The 22,530-nt window shown below is 40.2% G+C and overlaps 1 protein-coding gene across 1 annotated transcript; it reads left to right on the top strand.

The window, feature by feature from the left end:
• The first annotated feature begins 4,183 nt into the window (after positions 1–4,183).
• Positions 4,184–17,458, top strand: LOC145444203 (uncharacterized). The gene is made up of 9 exons (XM_080322138.1): positions 4,184–4,370; positions 5,068–5,375; positions 6,946–7,044; positions 7,169–7,312; positions 16,028–16,180; positions 16,246–16,326; positions 16,383–16,559; positions 16,618–16,807; positions 17,161–17,458. Exons 1-9 carry the CDS (start codon positions 4,250–4,252, stop codon positions 17,211–17,213), a joined length of 1,326 nt encoding a protein of 441 aa, XP_080178264.1. The 5' UTR covers positions 4,184–4,249; the 3' UTR covers positions 17,214–17,458.
• The last annotated feature ends 5,072 nt before the right edge of the window (positions 17,459–22,530 follow it).

Consider the following 22,530-nt stretch of genomic DNA (forward strand, 5'->3'; position numbering starts at 1 on the left):
CGGGCCGCACAAAATGCTCTGGCGGGCCGCGTGTTTGAGACCTCTGTTATAGACCGTTGCACTCTATATCTTTACAGCGTATAGTCAGTCATGCGATTTTCCTGTGTGCGCACCAGATGCCACTTTAGTCTAATGATTTTGTCTGCAGCTTTTAGCAACAATCGACGTATAATTCTGAATATTGATACCAGATCCAAAGAAGAACGTGAGTTATTGTTTATTTACTACTAACGCATTATAGGATATAGACCAGTGGTTCCCAACCTTTTTCGGTGTCGGGGCCAAATTTAGAATTTCCGAGTACGGTCGGGGCCGCACGAATACCAGGGCAATGAAACGGAACCATAATAGTCACCAAAATATGAAAATTGGCATTGTTCCGATCAATCGCTCGAAGCCATTGGCCATTGTTATGGTCATTGTGTTGCTGCGCTCCCATTGCTCAGAACAATCGACCTTTGGTGGCAATTTGGGAGCAGTTTTATCACCCTGGCGAGATTTCAATTCGTATTTTTGGAATCAGTACGACAGTAGCTTTCATATTATTCGGACGCTTAGGTCGTGAGCTGTAGGACTACCAATTATGCTGCTTTCGGGGCCGTTTAGTGAGTCGGCTTTTATTGCCTACACGCGCGAAGCGCGAAAATTTTCTGTAATTCATAATTGAATCGGTTAATATGATCGGGAATCGCATATATATTGCTATCAATTTTTATCCTCTCTCTGCTCACGTAATCAGTTTTACAGGTAGAGCCGAGGGAGGTGTGTTTGAAAAGGTATAGGACCCCTCAATAATAATTAAACATCTCCGGGCGTATATCCGTTGGCAGGAACGAAAGAGCACTTCGTCAGGCCCCTCAAAACACTTAGGTCTTGATCTCCCATAGGGTGATAAACCCGACCCCCCGTCCCGTTGTTCGCTTCTGCCACGAAATTAGGATCACCGTTTAGTGAGCCAGCGTGGAGCGCGAAAATTGTCGATAATTCAAAATAAAATAGGCCTATAAGATCAGGAATGCCCCCCCCTTCCCCAAAAAAACTTTGGTCTTGGACTGCCATAGGGTGAAAAACCTACCCCTATCCCCTTGTTCGCCTTTACCACGAAATTAGCTGTACCGTTAAGTGAGCCAGCGCGAAGCGCGAAATTTTCGATGATTTATGATAAAATCGGTCATTATGATTGGGAATTGCATATATATTGCTATTAATTTCTTGTCCTCGCTGCTCACGTAATCATATTTACCGGTAGAGCTAAGTGAGGTGTCTTGGACACTGTAGAACCCGTTGGTATGACCCCGTAACATGATGTTATTTCGTGACCTCCTGTCTGCTATTTCAAAAAATTATAGAATAGCCCAAACGTAGGCTACTAAACTAAGAGACGCTCACTATTTCAAATTGGTATTTCTTCACTGGAATATGATTTGTCCCTGCGAGATGATATGTGTCTTGTAAGGTTCAGATTGCCAAGACAGTATTTTGTATATATAACGAAGCTTCGCTCAGCATAAGGGCAGTCCTTGTCGGCCAAGGTTTTCTCGCTGCCAATCGTTCTGACACACTTCTTGGAGTCGCATGTTACATGGCGTAAAACTTGTTACGTCTTGGTGTGTCGTGGCGCGGTAATGGCAAACGACGATATGCCCATTTCGATAAATGTATTTTGGGGAGATGAGTGCCCAAAAGTCAAGATATTTGGCAGCATGAAATCATGCCTAGAGTAAAAAGATGCACAAATTTTCAAAAAATACTCTATAATTTATGCTTATTCACGAAATAATTTTGAGCCCACTTCGAGCTCGCTCCCCCCCCCCCTCAATTGGAGGGTGTGGCGTGTCGCAGTTATGGTCCTGTCTATACCTATATCTATAGCTATTGCTCGTTCAACTGGAAAGTTAGGGCACATTGCATTGAAACAGCTGCGACATAACGTTAGCAGTCTACTCACGACTTTCCTGCAATCCTAATTAAAAACTCCAAGCCAAGTACGTGCATTTTATAAATATAAAAATTGATTTTTTGTTAGTACTCGATTTCTTAATATTTTGTGGGGGCCGCAAGAAGGCTATCCGCGGGCCGCGGTTGGGAATCACTGATATAGACCGTTGCACGCTACGTATTTACAGCGTAGCTCAGTGGTTCTCAACCTTTTTGCCTTCGTAGACCCCTTTTGGACCGTCCCACTCCCCGCGAAGTTTTAGTTCAAATTTAGCTAAATAATCGCACAAACGCCATATGTCTTGTGCAAATATTAACTTTAGGCTAGTGATAAACAGCAACAAAAGGACTTTTCTTTAAAATAAGATCATACAATTTATGTAGAAATTTGATAGACTTTTATTATTTCAAAGCGAATTCTGCAATTGGATTTCTTGAAATACGTGGTCGTGTCTTGAAAACCCGCGTCTTCGATTTGATATGAACCGTTGCCGAAAATCCATTTCCTCAAAGACCACAGGAGAAAATGGACTTTTGCAATCTTTTCGAAGTCACCTTAATTGACCTTACTTGTAACTAGTTACAACACAACATCTGTTTGCGTCAGTAGGCTGTTGGCAATTTAGCAATTAAAATGAGTTTGCACAGCCGAATATTTCATCTCCGACGAACACTCTGTTGATGTGACTCCTGAAGTTTTACCAGTAATGAAGCGAAACTGCCTCGTGATTTTCCTAATAAAACAATACAAATAAGGTTATCATCCATTTTGTAACTTTAGAGATTTCGCCGATCCCCGGTTGAGAACCCCTGGCGTAGTGAGTCGTGTGATTTGCCTGTGTATGCACTATATGCCACTTTAGTCTAACTATGACTACACAAAGGCATATTAGGAATTACGTAGCAAACATCCATGCCGAACGTGTCGCTACGACATAATGATAGATAATATCGGTATTTCTAAGATTGATAACTGATAAAAATAAAACAGTTCATTATACTTGAAGGAGAAAACAGTGATAAAGCTCTGATAAAGATGGTGAACGACAACACAAGGGTAATGACATCAATTCACAATCTCGATGACGTCGGACGTCAATGGCTCCAGGAACATGATCTCGAAATATACCCGCAGATGAGGATAGCTGACGTGAGCAGCTCGCACAAAGGCCGTTACGGCGGAGTGGATAACGGGGATCGATCGATCACAATGCATGACATCATGACATCTACGTCCACTACGGAAAAAGCAGGACCGTCTAAGGCGGTTGGTGTCACTTTCATTGTCGCATCAGCCGGTTCGGGAAAAACAACTCTTCTTGGCAGAATAGCTCGAAAAGCCTTCAATACATCGCTCGAGGAAAAAAATATGCGACCAAAAATGATCCATTATGTTCAATTAAAGAATATCCAGGAACAGGCGGTCATCGAACCATCAAGATTCCTATTTGGCGGTATTTTCAAATATACGTCTGATGAAGATCTAGCTTATAGATATTTAGTTGGACATCAAACTGAGGCAATCTTAATTTTTGACGGGTTCGAACCATCCAAATTTGGTTACTCTCAGAAAATGTCAGAACAGCCGTGTACGAAGTCAATTTCAAGTGTCAATGGGTTCGACCAAGCTGAACAGTGTTTTCGAGAAATTGGGCATTACGAATCGGCAAGTACCTCAACGATCATGTACAACATCTTGGCTCGCAACGTTCTTCGTCATGTTAAAATATTCGTAGCTTCGCGTGAAATTAATGTCTCGGAGCTACCGACGACTGTTCGGCCCGACAGAATCCTCACACTGAAAGGTTTCTCTTTGCAAGATTCAAGGAGACTTTTCATCTCCCTACTCGGTGAGATTGGGAGTAAAGCCTGGGAAAAAATTGAAGGAACGTCTCCACGCTTACTCCCGCTGATATCTATACCTGCTTACCTAATTTTAACGGCAATCCTAATGAGAATGGATCCAAACGGACTGCCACCCGGTGTAATGACTGAATTATACCATCAGGCTTTGTTAAGACTTCTAATCATGAAGAATATGGAAAATCGGCACAAGAGCCATAAAAAAAAGACACGCGACGAGGACCGCTTTTTAACTGTAACTCAAAAATTGAAAGCCGTGGCCTTTAGGGACGTTACGGAAGGGAAGACTGTATTCCACGAAAGAGACTTGAAGCGGTTTAATGTGTCAGCGGAGGACGTTCGGTGTATGAAGATGGAATCTACGACCAACAGCAGCCGCCATAGGCGCGAATCCACCTTCCCTTATATAAGCATCCGTGAATTTCTCGCAGCAAGTTTTGTTGCAGAGATGAAGTTTGAGGAATTCTCTTGCTTCAATGACGAGCATCTTCATGCCAGACAGTGGTCGGGGGTTCGAAGACTTGTCTCGGGAATCGTCTTCTCTGAATCAACAAAGAGTCTTCTCACAGGTGAGGATTTATGCGTCTGCCGTTTTCCGAAAAATCGTTAACATTCCGTAATCCCTCATCCCCCCCTAATACAAGGACATCCTCAGCTCAGAGCTACTCAGAGTGGTCGTTTAGGCTACAAGTAAATGGAACAATGTATGAGACGTGTCAGGCCAACTTGAACAAACTTCATATTTTGCTGGAAATGCATAGATAGGGGCGGCACGTTGGATGATTTTGTTTGCGAATCCCGGCGTTTTATTTGGAAATAGTGCGACGTACTCTAGTGACGAACTCAAAATGACAGAAGAATTGGTTTATTGTAATATTCGGAATTTTGCACGATTGCAATGACATAGGTGCTTCGTTGACCTGTTGTTAAATTCATTAAGGAAAGTGATGTGAGTCTATCTATACCAATCGTGATCACTGTAAGTAAAGTCAGTTGTCGTGACATGCTTGAGTACTCAAGAGAGTGACATCCCTTTTTACTGACCCCATCTACGCTTAACCAAACAAACTCTAGCTAAAATATACGATGAATTGGTGGATTTAATGCATAGGCACGTGGTTGCCTTTCGTATGCTGTGGTCTCGGAAATGTTAAGGAGCCTGAACACTTCTTGATTGTCATCCAAAAACAGGTCTTTTTGTCCTCCATTTATTTTACTACGTGAATGTTGATATCTTCATGTCTATTTTATTTTATTGTACAACAGTCTCAGATAGATTGAAGAAGCAAGAAATTATTTCTCAATCGATAATTTCGCAATTGGAAAAGACAGATTTCTCCGCGCCGAGTCGCATGGAACTATACGCCACTATTTATGAATCAAACAACAGTGATCTGATGAAAAATCTGTCCGTAATCAATGTCTCTGAAATCTCACTAAGTTTTTATGAAGCTCACATGGTCGGGACACTGATGGCAGGAAGTGAAGATCTTAAATCCGTAGATTTGAGTTTTTGCGATATCGAAGATGACATTTTAAAAATTCTCACAAGATGTCTGAAGGATCCAATTCAGGTGAGATTTGACATAGCCTTAATAGTTTGAAATTTTTATAATTGCCGACTCTTTGGCTAACTTTTCAAGTCAAATCAGATTCAAATTCTCTGCCCATTGTGTCAAGTGAATGGGAACCTAGACGTCGCATGGTTACATCGCTATATGCTCTCCGAGGCGTATGTACTAAACCAGTGGTTCTCAACCGGGGGTCCGCGAAGCCTCAAAATAGTTGATAACCTAATTTGTACTTTTTAAATTCGGAAAATCACGAAGCAGTTTCGCTTCATTACAAGTGAAACTCCAGAGCTCATATATCAACGAAATGGCCATCCGTAATGGCCATCTGAGATGAAATATCCTACTGTGCGGACTCATTTTAATTACTAAATTGCCAATAGCCTACTGATACGAACAGTTTGCTGTTTAGAGATGTTTTGTTGGGGATTGTTGAAAAACAAGTTGGATGAGTGACTTGGGAATGTTTACAAAAATTCGTGTCCTCCTGTGGTGTATACAGAACCATTTTTTCCATAATATCTTCAATATAAGCTGCTAGATATAAATGACGAGGCTGGACGTTATATGTTCAATTAAAAATTTCGGTTGTCAAATTTGGTGCCATATTTGTTGCGATCATACCCAAATCTGTCATCGGCAACGTCGCGCGTTATGATTACATTTGCTAACACCTATATTTGTGGAAATGGATTTTCGGCACTTTTTCGTATCAAATCGAATACACGGATTTCCAAGACACGACCACGTGTTTCAAGAAATGCAGTTGCAGAATTCGCTTTGAAATAATATAAGTCAACCCAATTTCTACACGAATAGTATTTCAATTAAAAAAAAAACTTCGAGGAAATTTATTTTGTTGCTGTTTATCACTAAGCCTACAGTCATCATTTGCACAAGGCAGATGATGATCGCACGATAATTGAGCTAAATTTTAACTAAAACTTCGTGGGGGTCAGGGACGGTCCGAAATGGGTCTGCGAAGACAAAAAGGTTGAGAAGCACTGTACTAAACACTATAACACCACTTTTCAGTCAAAAACTTCTCTAGCGTTGACGTAATAATCCTAATTTGAGAGTCAAGAGTACCTTACCACCCGTCAAGATAAATTGTATAACGCTTAGTGTAACGTTCTGCTATAGAAGTGTAGGTCATATACTGTATAGTGTGGTGACGAATACCATTTTATTTAATGACAGCAGACTATTCTGTCAAGCTTGACACCACTAATAAGGCTTCATAAACCGACCTTACAAGCTACAGCCCAGTAACAAGCTGAATGCATGATTTCCAACTGCTGTACTTTGCTTCAGCTACACAGATCAGTTCGACTTGTGCGAAATGCAATGCGGTTAAATGAAATCTTGGTCGCATAAATTTGTTTTGATCTTGTGATTGGGTGATAATTCAGCGTAAATCGAGTTCTAGGGATTTTGCCATGTAGCTTTGCGTCTTCCTTAATGTCGAAAACATGTAAAGGTTACTTCCTGAAGTAGGAATTTGAGATATGCCCCCTGATATTTCCACTTATCTATACCATGTTCAATTTAACTTGACGTCATCTGGTTCCAGGTCCGCCATCTGGAATTGCAAGGCAATAGCTTCTCGGCAGACGCGTTAGGCTCGTTTCTCGGACTTCGTCGGAACGAATCGCGATATCTCGATTGGAAAGTGAGTTTGACGAATTTGTGATAGCTTTTAGCGAGTATTAGTCATACGGAATGAAAGGTAGAAAGGCTGCGGGTTGTCGGTATTTGTTGTTGCTCCAACGGCGGTATACTGTTTTGTCATTCAGGTAGTCCGGTCAACTCGACCTCTACCGAAATCCACCTTTCCTTTTGATCTATTCATGTCTCGTCATATCAAATTGACAAACGAACAAGGCATCATCAAGGTGCTTGATGACGAAATATTCTTCAAAGGACGTTTCAACATAAGCGTGAGTTCCAGAACGTATCTTTTCAGAATTCTAAACCAATCTTCTCCGCAATGCATCAAAGTCTCGCCTGTTATAAGAAATGAAATGCTGCAATTGGAAAATTGATGACAGATTGCGATGAATGTTGTAGTTGCTTGATTTTCAAGCATTTCGAAATATATATACTCATTAGTTATTCGCACCAGTCCTAATCAATTGTTGACAATTCCCTTACAATCGACTTGCGGCTCGGCATCCTCTTTATATTACACAGGTCGACATTTTTCAACTTTTTTTTTGTTTTTTTAGAACTATTAATTGAGTTTACCTAATTTGACGATGCTGATTCCGAATTTGCCGTCAGAATTCACTCATCAGCTCACAATTTTTCGCAAAAATCGAATAAAAATAGTACTTAAAAACGGCTGTATTAAAGGTGCTTATGCCTGGTCAGGTCCGTATATGATACGAAACACATCCTACAAAGCTCTCAACATACTTTATTCCATTTAAGGTGTTATTATCTTAAACTAAACCCTCCAAATAATCAGGATCTTTAGTATTTCTAAGAAATTTATATGCAACTTAATTGAAAGAAAGTCATGTATTTTTATCCAAATCCGCCTTCCTAATAAGAAATAGGGTTTTTCGGTGAATGTTCTGATTTGAGGTTCTACAAATAGCCTACACCTTCTACTGTATTAACTCAAGTTTGGAAACCTTTCATGAATGTATTTAAAACATGCACTTTCTATGATCAGAGCCTTTAAAAACTTTTTCATGAGATACAGTTTGATATATAATGGTGGAAATACAACATTAGATCTGTTGATAAGAGCAGGCTTTGAAACAGTTTATAGCCTGGTGTAAGACACTCCCTCACCGGCCACTTACGATTAATTCAATGATTTCTACTGTCCCATTCATACATAATACAAGGATACCATGTAGTTCTACACATTTGAACCGGTAGCATATTTCTGAATTCAAAATCAACGAAAACTTTACACGTCTGAGTACTATATTCCAAATTTGGAATCAAAACTTTCATATTCTCGTAAGACCCCTTGACGCCAGTTGTACCAGCTACAGGGATAAAAGCACACTGATTTTTATTGTGCGTCAAAACAGCGTTTAGGCTTGGTACGGAAATAAAGAGAGGCGATTCACAGTTCCCAATGTTTCTATGAGACCTTGAACATCGACACAATAGACTAAAGAGTAGGGATGGTGTGAACCTCTGAAAGGTTCAGGTTCGTGTGAACGCGAACCTTTTTGAAAGGTTCTGTGTGAACGCGAACGTGAACCTCGTGACGTCACGTGACGTCATATTGCTAAGTCCAACCCTACATTTCAGTGAAGTGGTAGCCTATAATGTGCACGATACCTAGCGACGACATGCCACAATGCTGCCGTACATATTAACGTTTTAAACGTCGCCAAATGTATCAACTGGTGCAATCAAATGATATAATAATCCCATAAAATCTATATCTTCCGTGGCTTTGCCAACATTTTCGACGAGGACTTACAAGGGAATATAAGCTTACGCCTTAACGGTCTAGGCCAGACCGGACAATGTATTTGGCGACTGGGTATTGCTATGTTGATATTGAGCAGAGGGTAAAACGGGTTTCTATACTTGCTACCGACATTACCCCATTAACAAGTTACACAGCTGTAGCCAACACCCCAATCGCGTGGATTTGGTTTTTATGATACGATAAACATATGAAGTCAAGATTAACCCCGTACACCTGCTAGATTTTTTACATCATACAAATATATCAATTTCATTGATTGGTTGAATAAGCATCATTCGCTGACTGCATGTATTTCGCTCTTGTGTTGTGTGATTGCGGGCCAAGCTCACAGCAGAGAGTCACTAAATATTCACAAACGAAAAGCCGGATATTTCGAGCAAACGTTTGTAACAAAAAAGCAAGTAATTTCTTTTCAGATTGTCAAGGTGCATGCTCGTTTAGTGTTGATTTTTTATCCTGACATCGCCATAGATAGAGTGGCCCGCAGTTTCAATACAATAAATTTCAACCTAAGATGTTATAGTGAAGTGAAAGTTGTAATATATGGAAAAGGTTCACAGTGCAGAACCTACCAAGGTTCGTTTGTGAACGTGAACCTCAAAATTTCCGAGGTTCACGTTCACATACAGAACGCGAACGTGAACCTCACGTTCACACCATCTCTACTAAAGAGGTTTCGGAGGCAAAGAAGCGTGTGTATTCACTATCTCGATCACGATGCATACCAAGCAACAGTGTTGTCAGTGCCAAGTATATGTTTGACTTTTAATTGGGAACCTACAATATTAGCAGATTAATTTGGCAAATTTAAATTTATAACAAGGTTATTTAGTTCAGCTTGATTCAACTTTATATAGCTGCTGATCACCATCACATTCATGCTGAGAACATTCTTCAGACAAAGACTCCTCACCGAGATAATCTTTTTCAACTGTTAGTGAAACTTTTGAAGGCTACGGACATCTAACCCATGAGAAATCAGTCGTATTGCGCAAGTCAAATTAGATAATGAATTTTATGCTGATTTTTGACATTAAATAAATAAATAAAAATATAACAAAAGTGTGGTGTTATATTTATCCGTTAGGTGTCTACCTTCTCTTCATTCCCGCTAGTAATTATTTCGTGCGTTTGTCTATCTGTTAGTTTATCATTCTGGTGTAGGGCGTTCTGAGAGTAGCATGTGTTTCCGGATTTACTTCTGTTTTAACGTATATATTCTTTGTAGCATAGTCTACACTTTTAGTGAATAAAAGCCTAGAAAGCCGTTTTATGTCTATTGGTGGGTTTTCCTCGCAAGGTCACAACAATTTTATTCACTAAATCTGAAGATCATGGCTGGTTCTCAGGAAAAGTATATTCGAGTGCCAATACTTGAAATCCTTCCAAGTTCTCCCTAAAGGTCTTCAATCACTGGGAAAAGATGCTCAACAATTTTATCACTGCAGTTGAGACTTCGACTACGCCGGCTCCTAACTCGGGTGTAAACTAGGGATGGTGTGAACCTCACGTTCGCGTTCTGTGTGTGAACCTCGGAAATTTAGAGGTTCGCGTTCACAACAGAACCTTGATAGGTTCTGCACTGTGAACCTTTTTGGTAAATTGCAATTTTCACTTCATTATAAGGAAAGGAAGGGACGTAGTTTATTTTTGCCCTTGATGTTTTTTGCGGCATATACACCGACTCATACACATACACACGATAAGATAAGATCTTTGGTTCAAATTTATTGCATTTCAACTGTGGGCCACTCTATGCATGGCGCTGGCAGCATAAAAAATCAACACTAAACGAGCATGCACCTTGACAATTTTAAAGGTTTTACTTGCTTTATTACAAAAATTCTCTCGAAATATCCAGCTTCCGTTTGTGAATATTTAGTGACTCTCTGCTGTGAGCTTGACCCGCAATCACACTACGTCACGAGCGAAATACGTAGTCAGCGAATGATGCTTATTCAACCAATCAATGACATTGATATTGATATCGTTTTCTGTTGTAAAAAATCTAGCAGGCGTACGGGGTCAATCTTGACTTCATATCTTTACTGAATCATTGAAACCAAATCCGTGCGATTAAGGTGTTGGCTACTGATGTATAACTTGTTGTTGTTTGTGGTATCGGTAAACAGTATCGAAACCCGTTTTACACTCTGCTGAATATCAATGCAGCAATACTCAGACTCCGAATACATTGTCCGGTCTGGCCAAGACCGTTAAGGAGTAAGCTTATATTGCCCGGTAAGTCCTCGTCGAAATTGTTGGCAAAGCGACGGAATGTATTGATTTTATGGGATTATTATATCCTTCGATTACCGCGGTTGATACATTCAGCGACGGTTGAAACGCCAATATGTACTTCAGCATTGTGGCATTATGTGGCCAGAGTCGTCGCTATAGGTATCGTGTACATTAATTTAGATTATCATTTCATTAAAAGATAGGGTTGGAATTAGCAATATGACGTCACGTGACGTCATGAGGTTCGCGTTCACACAGAACCTTTCAAAAAGGTTCGCGTTCACACGAACCTGAACCTTCCAGAGGTTCACACCATCCCTAGTGAAAATCCTCCCGCACCTGTCATCGATAAGTCGGCGATTCTTACCGGATATGTGTCTCCCGACGTCTATTCATTGTTCGAACAGCTAGATACCTTCACGGCCGCAATGGACCTGCTTAGATCCAGTTATCGAAAGAAAAAGAACGTCATTTATGCAAGACATCTGCTGGCCATTGCGAAACAAGATCCAGGCAAATCTATCACCGAGTTCTCACAGGATTTACTCATGCTTGCTCGTGATTGTTCGTTCGAGAATGTATCGGCGGACCAGCACAGACAAGAGGCCGTACGGGATTCACAAATTACCGGTCTACACTCGTCAGCTATTCGACTGCGCTGACTCGAACATGGCGTGTTTCTGGAGCAGGCACAGAAGTTTTCTAGTTCCTATGAGCCGCAGAGTCAACCTGTTCTGAATGTCAACAGCGATCAATCTGCTAATAGTTTCAATTTATCGGCGTTCAAGAGCGATGTGCGTGCCGCGAATACATTAAAGAAGAAGTGCATTTTCTGTGGAGAAATTCACGAAAGAACACGGAAATCCTGTCCCGCGAAAGATGCTTCAAGCTTTCATTGTGGCGTGCGTGGACCCTTTGCGAAAGTATGCAGATTGCGAGTCGGAAGAGAACCTGCTGCCTCGTTGAACTCGTTAGTCTCTGGCTCGGCACTTGCTGGAATACCCGACTCTCTTCGGTATTCTTGCCTCGACGTCTCCGTTGCGCAATATAACGTGAAGGCTTTGATAGATTCCGGTGCTTATGAATGCTATATCAGTGAATCCCTATCGAAATGCAGAGAATAACTCCGTAACAACTCGGGTGCATTGAAGCTTCACTCGAGATACCGGGGTGTAATTACGGCAACGTCAAATTCAGAGTCGTTAAAGATCTCATTGCTGATGTGATCCTGGGATTGGAATTCATGAAGCAGCATGGGAAAGTTGTATTTGAATTTGGCGGACCATCGAAGGATCTCGTCATTTCGAATGGCTTGCATTGCGCCGTAGCAGCTGCGAGAGTATCCGCACCTCCTCAAATATTCAAATTCGTCGACCCTGAAGTGCGACCCGTAGCTGTAAAATCAAGAAATTATAGTTCAGATGACCGGAAATTTATTGCGAGTGAGTTGTCGAAGCTGCTGCGTGACGGTGAAGTAGAACGTTCGGTGTCTCCCTGGCGAGCCCAGGTCTTGGTAACGAAATATTGTCGGCACAAGAAGAGGCTAGTAATCGATTACTCACAGACCATCAATAGGTTTACTCCTCTGGATGCATACCCTTTGCCCAAAATAGAGAATATCGTGAACGACGTGGCAAAAGGAATGGTATATAGCACCATTGATTTGAAATCTGCTTACCATCAAGTAGCGCTATCTGTACCCGATAGGCCATATACTGCTTTTGAAGCTATGGTGGCTCGTTGTATCAATTTTGTCATCTGCCTTTCGGGATAACCAATGGTGTAGCTGCGTTTCAGCGGTTCATTGATAAATTCATTGCCGAGCACAAACTAAATGGTACTGTTGCCTATCTTGATAACGTCACGATTTATGGGGAAAACCAAAAAGAGCATGATGAAAGGCTTCAAGCTTTCATGTCTGCTGCGACAAATTGGGGATTGACTCTCAATCAAGATAAATGTCTGTTCTCCTTGTCAAAACTCTCATTACTTGGACATTTAATATCACATAACAGAATCCAGCCAGATCCTGATCATCTTAAACCATTACTCGACATGCCAGTTCCTAACGACAATCGTAGTTTGAAACGTTTCATGGGCATGATGGCTTACTATTCAAAGTGGATCCCTTCTTTCTCGGGAAAAATCAAACCATTATGTCAAAATTGCGAATTCCCGTTGATTGGTTTTCAGTTGGAAGCCATTAATACTCTGAAAGCGGACTTATTACGGGCCTGTCTAAGTTGTATTTATGACGATGAGCCTTTCCAAGTCGAATGTGATGCTTCAGACCATGCCATCGGGGCCATTCTGAGCCAACGGGGCAGACCAGTCGCCTTTATGTCCCGAACCTTGTCTAAAAGCGGGATCAAATATCCGGCTGTTGAGAAAGAGGCGATGGCAATTATAGAATCGGTCCGAAAATGGGGCTATCTGTTGATCAGAAACGAGTTCCAATTAATCACAGACCAGAAGGCGCTTTCATTTATTTTCCGAAAAAGTCATCCGAGCAAAATCAAGAACAGCAAGTTATCTATATGGAAATTAGAACTAAGCTCGTTGAAATATGAAATTATTCATCGTCCTGGTAAGGAACATGTGGGTGATGATGCACTTTCTCGCTTGTGTTCTATTTCGTCGTCGTCTGGAATGTCGTTGCAACAGGTTCATGAAGCCCTGAGTCACCCCGGAGTCCGTCGACTACATCACTTTGTTCGAGCGAAAAATCTGCCATTCTCCATGGAGGACGTCAAAAAGATCTGTTCTAATTGTTCGGTTTGCGCTGTATTGAAACCGAGGTTTTCCAAATCCAACCAAGTGAATCATCTCCTGAAAGCCACCAGACCCTGGGAACGTATAAGCATTGATTTTAAAGGTCCTGTTTCCGGACCAAAGCGGTTTATACTCGTTATACTCGATGAATATAGTAGATTTCCATTCGCTTATGCATGTCGTGACATGACCTCTGCTACTGTAATCAATTGCCTGTCTTCATTGTTTTCTCATGTTGGACTCCCAGAATACGTCCACAGTGATCGGGGAACTTCATTCCTATCAAAAGACGTAACGGCCTTCCTGACGCGTAAAGGTGTTGCGACAAGCAAATCAACTCCCTATCATCCAACGGGTAATGCTCAGTGTGAACGTCTGAACCAAACCCTCTGGAAGGCAATTAAACTCCGCTTAGCTACTCAAAAGTTGCCTGAACGGTTGTGGGAGCAAGTCCTACTCGATGCCTTACATTCGATAAGGTCTCTACTCTGCACGTCTACTAACTGTTGTCCTCATGATCGATTTTTCAGCTTCGAGCGCAGATCCATGCTGGGTGCGTCGATACCTGATTGGCTACTGAACGGTGGTCGGTGGTACTGTGCTGCTACGGAACTTTGTTCGCAACAAGAGTGATCCCGAAGTGGTTAGAGTAGAGCTTCTAGATGCTAACCCGAAATATGCATTAATTCGTCACAGGAACGGGACGGAATCAACTGTATCAGTAAAGGATCTAGCCCCATACGATAATGAGCTTGATTTCCGTTCCACCGAGCCTGCAGTCGACTTGCGTTCTGCCGAAATCAACAACGACCAGAATGGTTTATTATCTCAAAACTCTTCAGATCATCATTCAAACTCTCCTGTCGATACTCAAAACGACTCCCACGATACCTCAATAGGCCGTAACGATTCCGATGCAACTGTTCATGAGCCACCGATCCGAAGGTCAACAAGAGTCAGACGCGCGCCAGATTGGTATGGTGACCGCACAACATGACTTCAGTACAGCGGGCTGATCATTTTAGGCTGGGGAGATTGTGGTGTTATATTTATCCGTTAGGTGTCTACCTTCTCTTCATTCCCGCTAGTAATTATTTCGTGCGTTTGTCTATCTGTTAGTTTATCATTCTGGTGTAGGGCGTTCTGAGAGTAGCATGTGTTTCCTGATTTACTTCTGTTTTAACGTATATATTCTTTGTAGCATAGTCTACACTTTTAGTGAATAAAAGCATAGAAAGCCGTATGTCTATTGGTGGGTTTTCCTCGCAAGGTCACAACAAAAAGAACAATATATTCCATGTCCAATTGTCCATGTGGCTCTCTCCAAACCATTGGCACACCAAATGCTAACTTTAGTTTTTTCAAATGCTTTACAATCTCAATGTCGCTTTAATTTTCATTCAATGTGCTGTGAACTCCTCTTCTTTACATCATCTAGGCCGAGGTGGGTGTCTGATCTCAAAGACTACTCCAAGTCGTTTCGACGCCTTCCTATCTTTTCATCGTATCGCAGTCTTGTGATGATTTGAAAGGAAGAAAGATTACTAAATTGATACTGATATCAAAAACTAGATCTAGAATACTTACCTTTTTGCATACTTATAAAAAGTTACTTTTACTTCTATTTGAGTAGAAATTGACGCTGTTACTTCTGCTTGAGTACCTATGGTAAATACTTTGACCACATCCGATGACGTCATAATGGTTATAGCTATGACCCAACAGCAAGGAATACGTTCCAGAACAGGCTGTTTTTAGCACCGAAATGCAAAATCTTAAATCACATATTATAAAAAATCGTGACGTGATAGAAAAAAATCGACTTCATATTCGTAATCATCGTACGAAAATTGACCTAATAGTCATCAGTTTGGCCAAAAAACAAAACTCATGTCGGCCAGTGTTATGCGTCACTCCCTATTTGGATTAAAATTATTGAATTTATGAAGCAATTAAAACATATCGGTTAATATCTTGACAGTACTTTTTGCAAATGATGTTTTCTCCTTAACACTTAGCCCGCTGCAAACCGAACAAGACTTATCCAAGTAATAATGTTGATATGATGCCCGAGATGTAGCAGACTTATGATTTTTGACATCTTGCGGTAAATGTTGAATTGATTAGGCTGGACGAATAAAACTTCACTCCAATGCAGATTATTCACTTTTGTTCAAAGGAATCAAGATTCGCTTTCGACAGAGTCCATTGGATCTCTCATTTAACATATTATTTGAGACTTTTTGAGCCAGAATATATTGAAATACCCGATCAACTTTTGTACTCGACTGTGGAAGACTTGCGAGAAATAGCACAGACAAAAATTGAAAAGGTTAGTTTCAGTGAATTGTAGTCCTTGGACATTGACATATCAAATGAACACAAATTCCTGTTTAGATAACCAAAATGTTGCTTGATTGTCATGATGAGAAAAGTATCAATTGGTCATTGATCGAAGACTCGGTCAAGAAATACAAGGTCAGAATCCAGATTGAATTACATTTCCATCACTTGAATTTCTATTCCTGCTATAGGTTGCACTCCTGAATATTGTTGTGAATGGTGGGGCTTCCACTGGAGATTCAGACGATATTTTGAAACACTGCAATGATATCTCCAATGTTGGTGCTTGCGTTATTATTCATTGGATGTTCTGTGCTGGAAATGCGCACGACGTACAGGGCATACTCGACGCTTGTCTGCAGAAGAAAGTAGTATATATCGTAACTGGTATCACATACATATTCTGACGGCTTACTCTCAACGCAGATGGAATTAATCAGATGTGTATTTGACTGGCGATATCGCCCATCAGTGGATGGCATTATCGCTATCGCTCGCAGTGTGCAAGAACTGACGCTGGTATACTTCGACGAAGATCATATGCTAGAAAAAGAGGAACTGAGAAGAGTTCGTGATATTTCAAAAGATCATGGTACTCGGCTGGAATTCTTATGCTGTGAGTCAATCTCGTGCATACGGTGGTATCCTGTTGCTTAAGGTTTGGATTATAGTATTGAATGCGTTGCATTTATAACATAACTGGATTCAAAAAAGATTTAGAACAATCAGATGCAATGATTGGTTATCATGTTTATTCTATTTGTTTCGATGGTTTTGAACTCTGAGGACAATTTATTTTTTGAAGCCGATATAATAGCCTATATTATTACTGCATGATGGAGTATTCAGTTGTTTTATTGGCTGTTATAATGACTGTTATGACTGCTCTGCAGTTCAATTCACAACATGGCATCAGCAGTTGTTGTGGTGAAGAATATTGTTCTACTTTGAGGAATGTTCGTCTTTCAGGTCAACGCAATAGTCGAGATGCCTGGTGGATGCTGGACCTGAAACATCTCTAACCATAGACGTCGTGACTATCAATGCTCTGACGTCTCCTTCAAACTTCCACTTTCACAATTGGAATCAGTCCCCGTTAAATCAACAATGCCGTTTTATTAAAAACGGGGATAGATATAGATATCCCTGATTGAGAACATCCATAAAGGCTTTGAGTCATTGTTGAAATTATGACGATGATGCGGTAAACCGAATATATATACTCCAATAAGCAACCTAAATCTGCACGTATTCAAGTCACGTTCAATTGAATGAACCTTACTTTGTATGTGAAATGATTGTATATGTCAGGGGTTTACAATTTGTTCAATGACCTGAGTTTGTTGCCGCATCGGGCAATTTCCCTTCCACTATTCGCAATTGCTGTATGTCGTGTCATGTCAAACTTTAGTTACGAGAATCTTCGTCATTGTAAACAATTTTATTGAGGGGTTGGCCTTAATACTACTAGAAACCCTATGTGCCGCCCGTGGTCTCAGTGCGTTATTTGTATACCTGACCCTCTCGTCAAACGGTGACACCCCTCCCTGGGCATATCTAACACTAATTACAAATTGTGTACTTTATGGATTAATGTCGAAAGATTATGTATCCTCCCTATGGGAATATTGTAGTGTGTGTGCGTGTGTTGTGTAGCCTACGTATAAGGGAAGTTTAGAATTAATGATACGTTTGATCAAAATAAAATCTTCCAAATTGCATTGCTTTCAATGATGATGTAATTGTCGACAAAAACTTGTACTCTAGCTCTCATACTGGTCATGTAGTATAAGCGACTCGTCGAAATCCAACGAGGGTATAGTATGCTTTGTAAATTAGTTTGCCAATCTGGATACAGTGGTTTTGAAAACCTCGTGGATGAAGCATTAGCGATAGACATATACATTGGAGATCTCAATAAATGAAATGATTGCGTTGAAATTGTGAAATAATCTGGATTTGTTGTTGTGTTTAGTTATTGACACTTTAGCAGACATGAGTCCAGACGTTTTAAGTAAGCACCTTTACGAGAAGTGGGTAAAAAGACTCCTCCTATCGCAAGCTCGTGAAATACAGACTCTCGGAGCGTCGCAAAATATGCAGAACAAAGGGGATAATTGCACCACAACTCATATATACACTGTGTAGCCAGTGGAGGTCCATGGCCCTCTAAAAATCTTTTGATTTTTTTTGTTAATTGACATAAGGTGGAGCATTTTTGAGCAGATGTATATAACTTGCGCTTGCAATCTGAGTCCAACGGTATACAAATGCGATCAGCGGAGTGAAATATTGCGACCCGTGAATAAATGCAAATTGGGACTCGTGCGCGTCTAAAAGAAGTTTCTCATTTGATATGTTGTGGTACGTGTGAGCGATCTATTGATTGGCGACAACTTTCTCCGGAAGTCACGAAATAACAGCTTGCTTCAACTAAGTAAGTAAGTAATTACAATTAACCCGTCCGCGTTCGTTCATCCTCCAGAAACTCCTGAATGGTCTTACCGTGCGGTATCAACATATTGCTGAAAATTTATTATTACGTGCCTTCTAAGTCTTCGAAGATACCGCTTCTCATCTGATAATGATAACATATATGCAGGGTCGATACACTCCCAGCCCAAAACGTCCCAATTGGGAAGGAGACGAGCTCGTTCATAAATACACATGAATTTTTAGCGTAGTTTTTTGGTAGAATCATTAAACTTGTAAATTTATTCGCTCGATTTAAAATGTACATGTCTTGATTTTAACATGAGCAGGCCTTCAACAAAACTTTAATTTGGTCTAATTTATATAAATAGGCAATTCGGCACCGAAAATGACCGATACATGTTAGTTGAGACCTTAGATATATTTATATGTGTGTAGTCCAATTATCAATTGTTCATATTATACGCGCCTAAGTGGTCGTCTTACTTGACAATGAAGTTGGGCTTTCGAGTAGCTGTGATTTGGGGGTTTTGGGCCGAAGCAGCTCCACAAGGTCGGTCGATCACCCTATGGGTGCCCAAGACCAATGCAAGTAACAATATTATCGACTAAATTCATCCATTAAACTCGGCTCACCACCAACTTTGTTTTCTGGCTACGCCTTTGCATGTATATCGCAATATATGTTTATCATAAGATCCTATCAACGGAAAGCTCGCTGTGTTTGTAAGACTAAAACCAGACACAATATAAATTATACCGCTCATCCATTGGATCACGAATCAAGGCTTGTGGCATTGTACGATTGACTCTAAATCAATCCTTGCCAACCTTTTTGGGAATGGTGGACCACATTCCACGCAATACACCAAATCTGTAGTAATCCCAATCGGAATAAGAATATAATGGGCAATTAAGGCTGTATATAAGGTACAGGACAGCTTATATTATATATTTACAAAATAACACCAGGCAATTAATGCGAGCGTTTCATATAAATTTTCTCGGCCAGTTGTACGAAGCGATGCAGTAGCCTTGTTTTGAGTGCTCCTCTTATAAGCGTATCAACCCTTTCTAGAATTTCTCTGACATAGCAATTCGGCAATATATTCATGCTGTATAACATATCAGAGTTGGAGAACAAGAATATTTTCATCTTTTCCAATAAGATTTGAACTGGAATTACAGCTATGTAGTTTTTTTTTCTTCAAATTAGATTAGAATTATAGCTAAGCAGCATTTCCTAATTAGATTAGAACTATAAAAATTACTGAATTCGCGAAAACTTGAAAATTTTATCAAGATCTGTTCATATCAAATCGGGGTTTATTCTCATAAGCATGAGAATGGCCAAATGTCTGCAATGTCAGCAAGCTTGGCTGGTTTTGTGCTAGCAGTTCTCATGCAGTAATTTTCGGTAAAACCAGAAATTACATTTGAACTAAAATTAGAGCATCGAAAAAGCCGACATCACCCTCCAACGAGTTAATTGGATAACTAGGATTATGTAGTTGCCCAAGTCTTGTAGTACTATCTACTATCATTTTATCATGTCGAATGTAGGGAATAGAGCAGTGGTTTCGTAAATTTCCGGTTTGTGGCAGATTGGAAAAAATATAAAACTCTTGCGGCACGCTTGGACCGAGAAAAGATGCTTTAAAAAAGATCGATTTGCTTTTTTTATTACATGACCAGAACATATACCATTAAAAGGAAGCTGAATTGTTCACTTACCCTCATTTTGTAATAAACATTCGTAGATATTGTTGATATACGCTGTTCTTTTGAATTCTCTACTAGTTGCTGACGATTACCCCTGACGAGTGTCAGCCGAAAATATTCGGGTTCATTTCAATACCAATATACTATTCAATTGTAGATTGAAGTTCTGTACCTCCAAGAAGCTATCCGTAGATATTAAAATGATTTTTGGATATGGCGAACAATACCCGCATCTTGTCATTAATTCCGAGCAGTGTCTCTCGTTTACAGCTTTTAACATCACTCTAAAAAGAAAGCTATGTCCATGTCCACATATCCATGAACATGCACATTTAATCACCTATTAATTGTTTCTGCACCGATTATGGAATAGGATTTGCTAGCAGACAGCTAAAAATCACCAATTATTTTTTGAAGAAATAGCTTTGATTGTTCGTACATCAATTAGCTGCTCTTCTGCCATAACTGATTTCATTGTCACTTGTGCTTATTTATCGGCTGTTGAAGAAGTTAAAACATCTGTAAGTCGCGTATAATAGTCTCCCGGCCTTTTTTCAAAATATTTATACAGTTCTTTTTTAATACGTTTTCGTTTTTTTATCCGAAAAGGATTGAAATGCCACGAAAAAAAAACATTAGAGTTTCGTAAAAAATCGAGAGCCGAGTAAAAGTAATGGTTTTTTTTAGTCAACACAATACTATCGATCGAAAAATGTTCAAATTCATCAGTTTTCTTGGAGCTTTCAGAATTTATAAAAAGTGTCCTCTTTCCGGGATCTCAAATATAGTATATAGGAGTTTTGGGTAGTGGGGAATGAAGACTCGGAATGAATCTGCAGTTGGGAATAAATACAACAAGGTTTGGAACCCCTGATCTAAAGGCTGAAGTCTGGCCCAGCTGAATTAACGTTAAAGGGCATTCAGATCAAGTGACTTCCATAGCGCAGTCAGCGTACGGTGTATTCCCGCGTACCGACTACCGACGAAAATACCCGAAGTATTTCATCGGAATATCGACATAGAAATAGTCGGTGCGATAACTATACCTAAGCAATTTCGTTATTGTGCTCGTCTGGGTGTCATGTCCTGTAAAATATGCGGGTATTTGAAATCGTCAAAACCAAATAGATTCCTGGTTTCCAACCTTTTTGCTGTCAAGGACGCCTTTAGACTAATCATTAAATCTGCTGACCCCTACCTGAATTTTGCCTGAAACTCAATGAACATACCAACAACTATTGTAATAGTTATGCTACTTAACTACTGTACTGTATAAAATTGTTGTTGTTAAATAAATAAAGAACAACAACAGAACGAACGAACGAAAGAACAAAAGTTGAATATACCATTGGCATAAAATCGAATAAACAATTGGCATGATACTAAAATAAAGAAACTAGGAAAAAATGGTGAAAATATATAGATAAAGACAAGATTGGCTGACGACCAACCCGATACATCTGCACCGTAGGGGAAGAGAGACAGAAGTTTTTAGCCGGAGTTTCGCCTCTCACTATTAGTACTTGGTCGCCCGTCGCTAAGCGATTTTAAAAAAGGTGACCCAAAGCGCCATGCCGAAACGTTTTCAACTTAAGCAAATCTAAATTATGGGATGTTGTTCCCTTTCCTGAACTAAACCGCATGCTTTCTATTACGTAATAGTAGGGTTACCATACGTACTCTTTTAATAGGATTTGTCCTCTTTTTTGACTATTTTGAAAGTGTCCTCGGATTTTGGATAAATATAGGGTGAAATCCGACTGAGATACAGTAAATCAGCGCTGAAGTAACGCCCCGGCAGCTATTTCGGGAGCTGAGCCGCAAAGCTGACCTTTTTTTAGTCAACCAACGGATAATGTGGAAGAAAAACTGTATTTCGGTAGTTACTCCGGTATCGCAAGTTTGAACATTTTGAAAAAGTGTCCTCTTTTCAGATTTTCAAGATATGTTAACCCTAAAATAGACTAAGGCAGGCAATCCTGATTGGACTGCAATCGACATGGGTTGTGATAGATAGGCCTATATAGTATTGCAGTGCAAGATGCATCAGCATCAATTTACCTTAAATCTTGCCGGTACAGATTATTCTCACAAGCTTCAGTTTGACACATGTCCATTGAACGAGAGAAATGAAAGTATAAAGATCGCTCTTCGTTTTTTCTCAAAAAAATTCAACAAGTTAAT

This window comes from Botryllus schlosseri, chromosome 8 (genome assembly GCF_051294905.1).
Source record: "Botryllus schlosseri isolate E-star chromosome 8, Bs_hap1, whole genome shotgun sequence".
In the NCBI taxonomy this organism is placed as follows: Eukaryota; Metazoa; Chordata; class Ascidiacea; order Stolidobranchia; family Styelidae; genus Botryllus; species Botryllus schlosseri.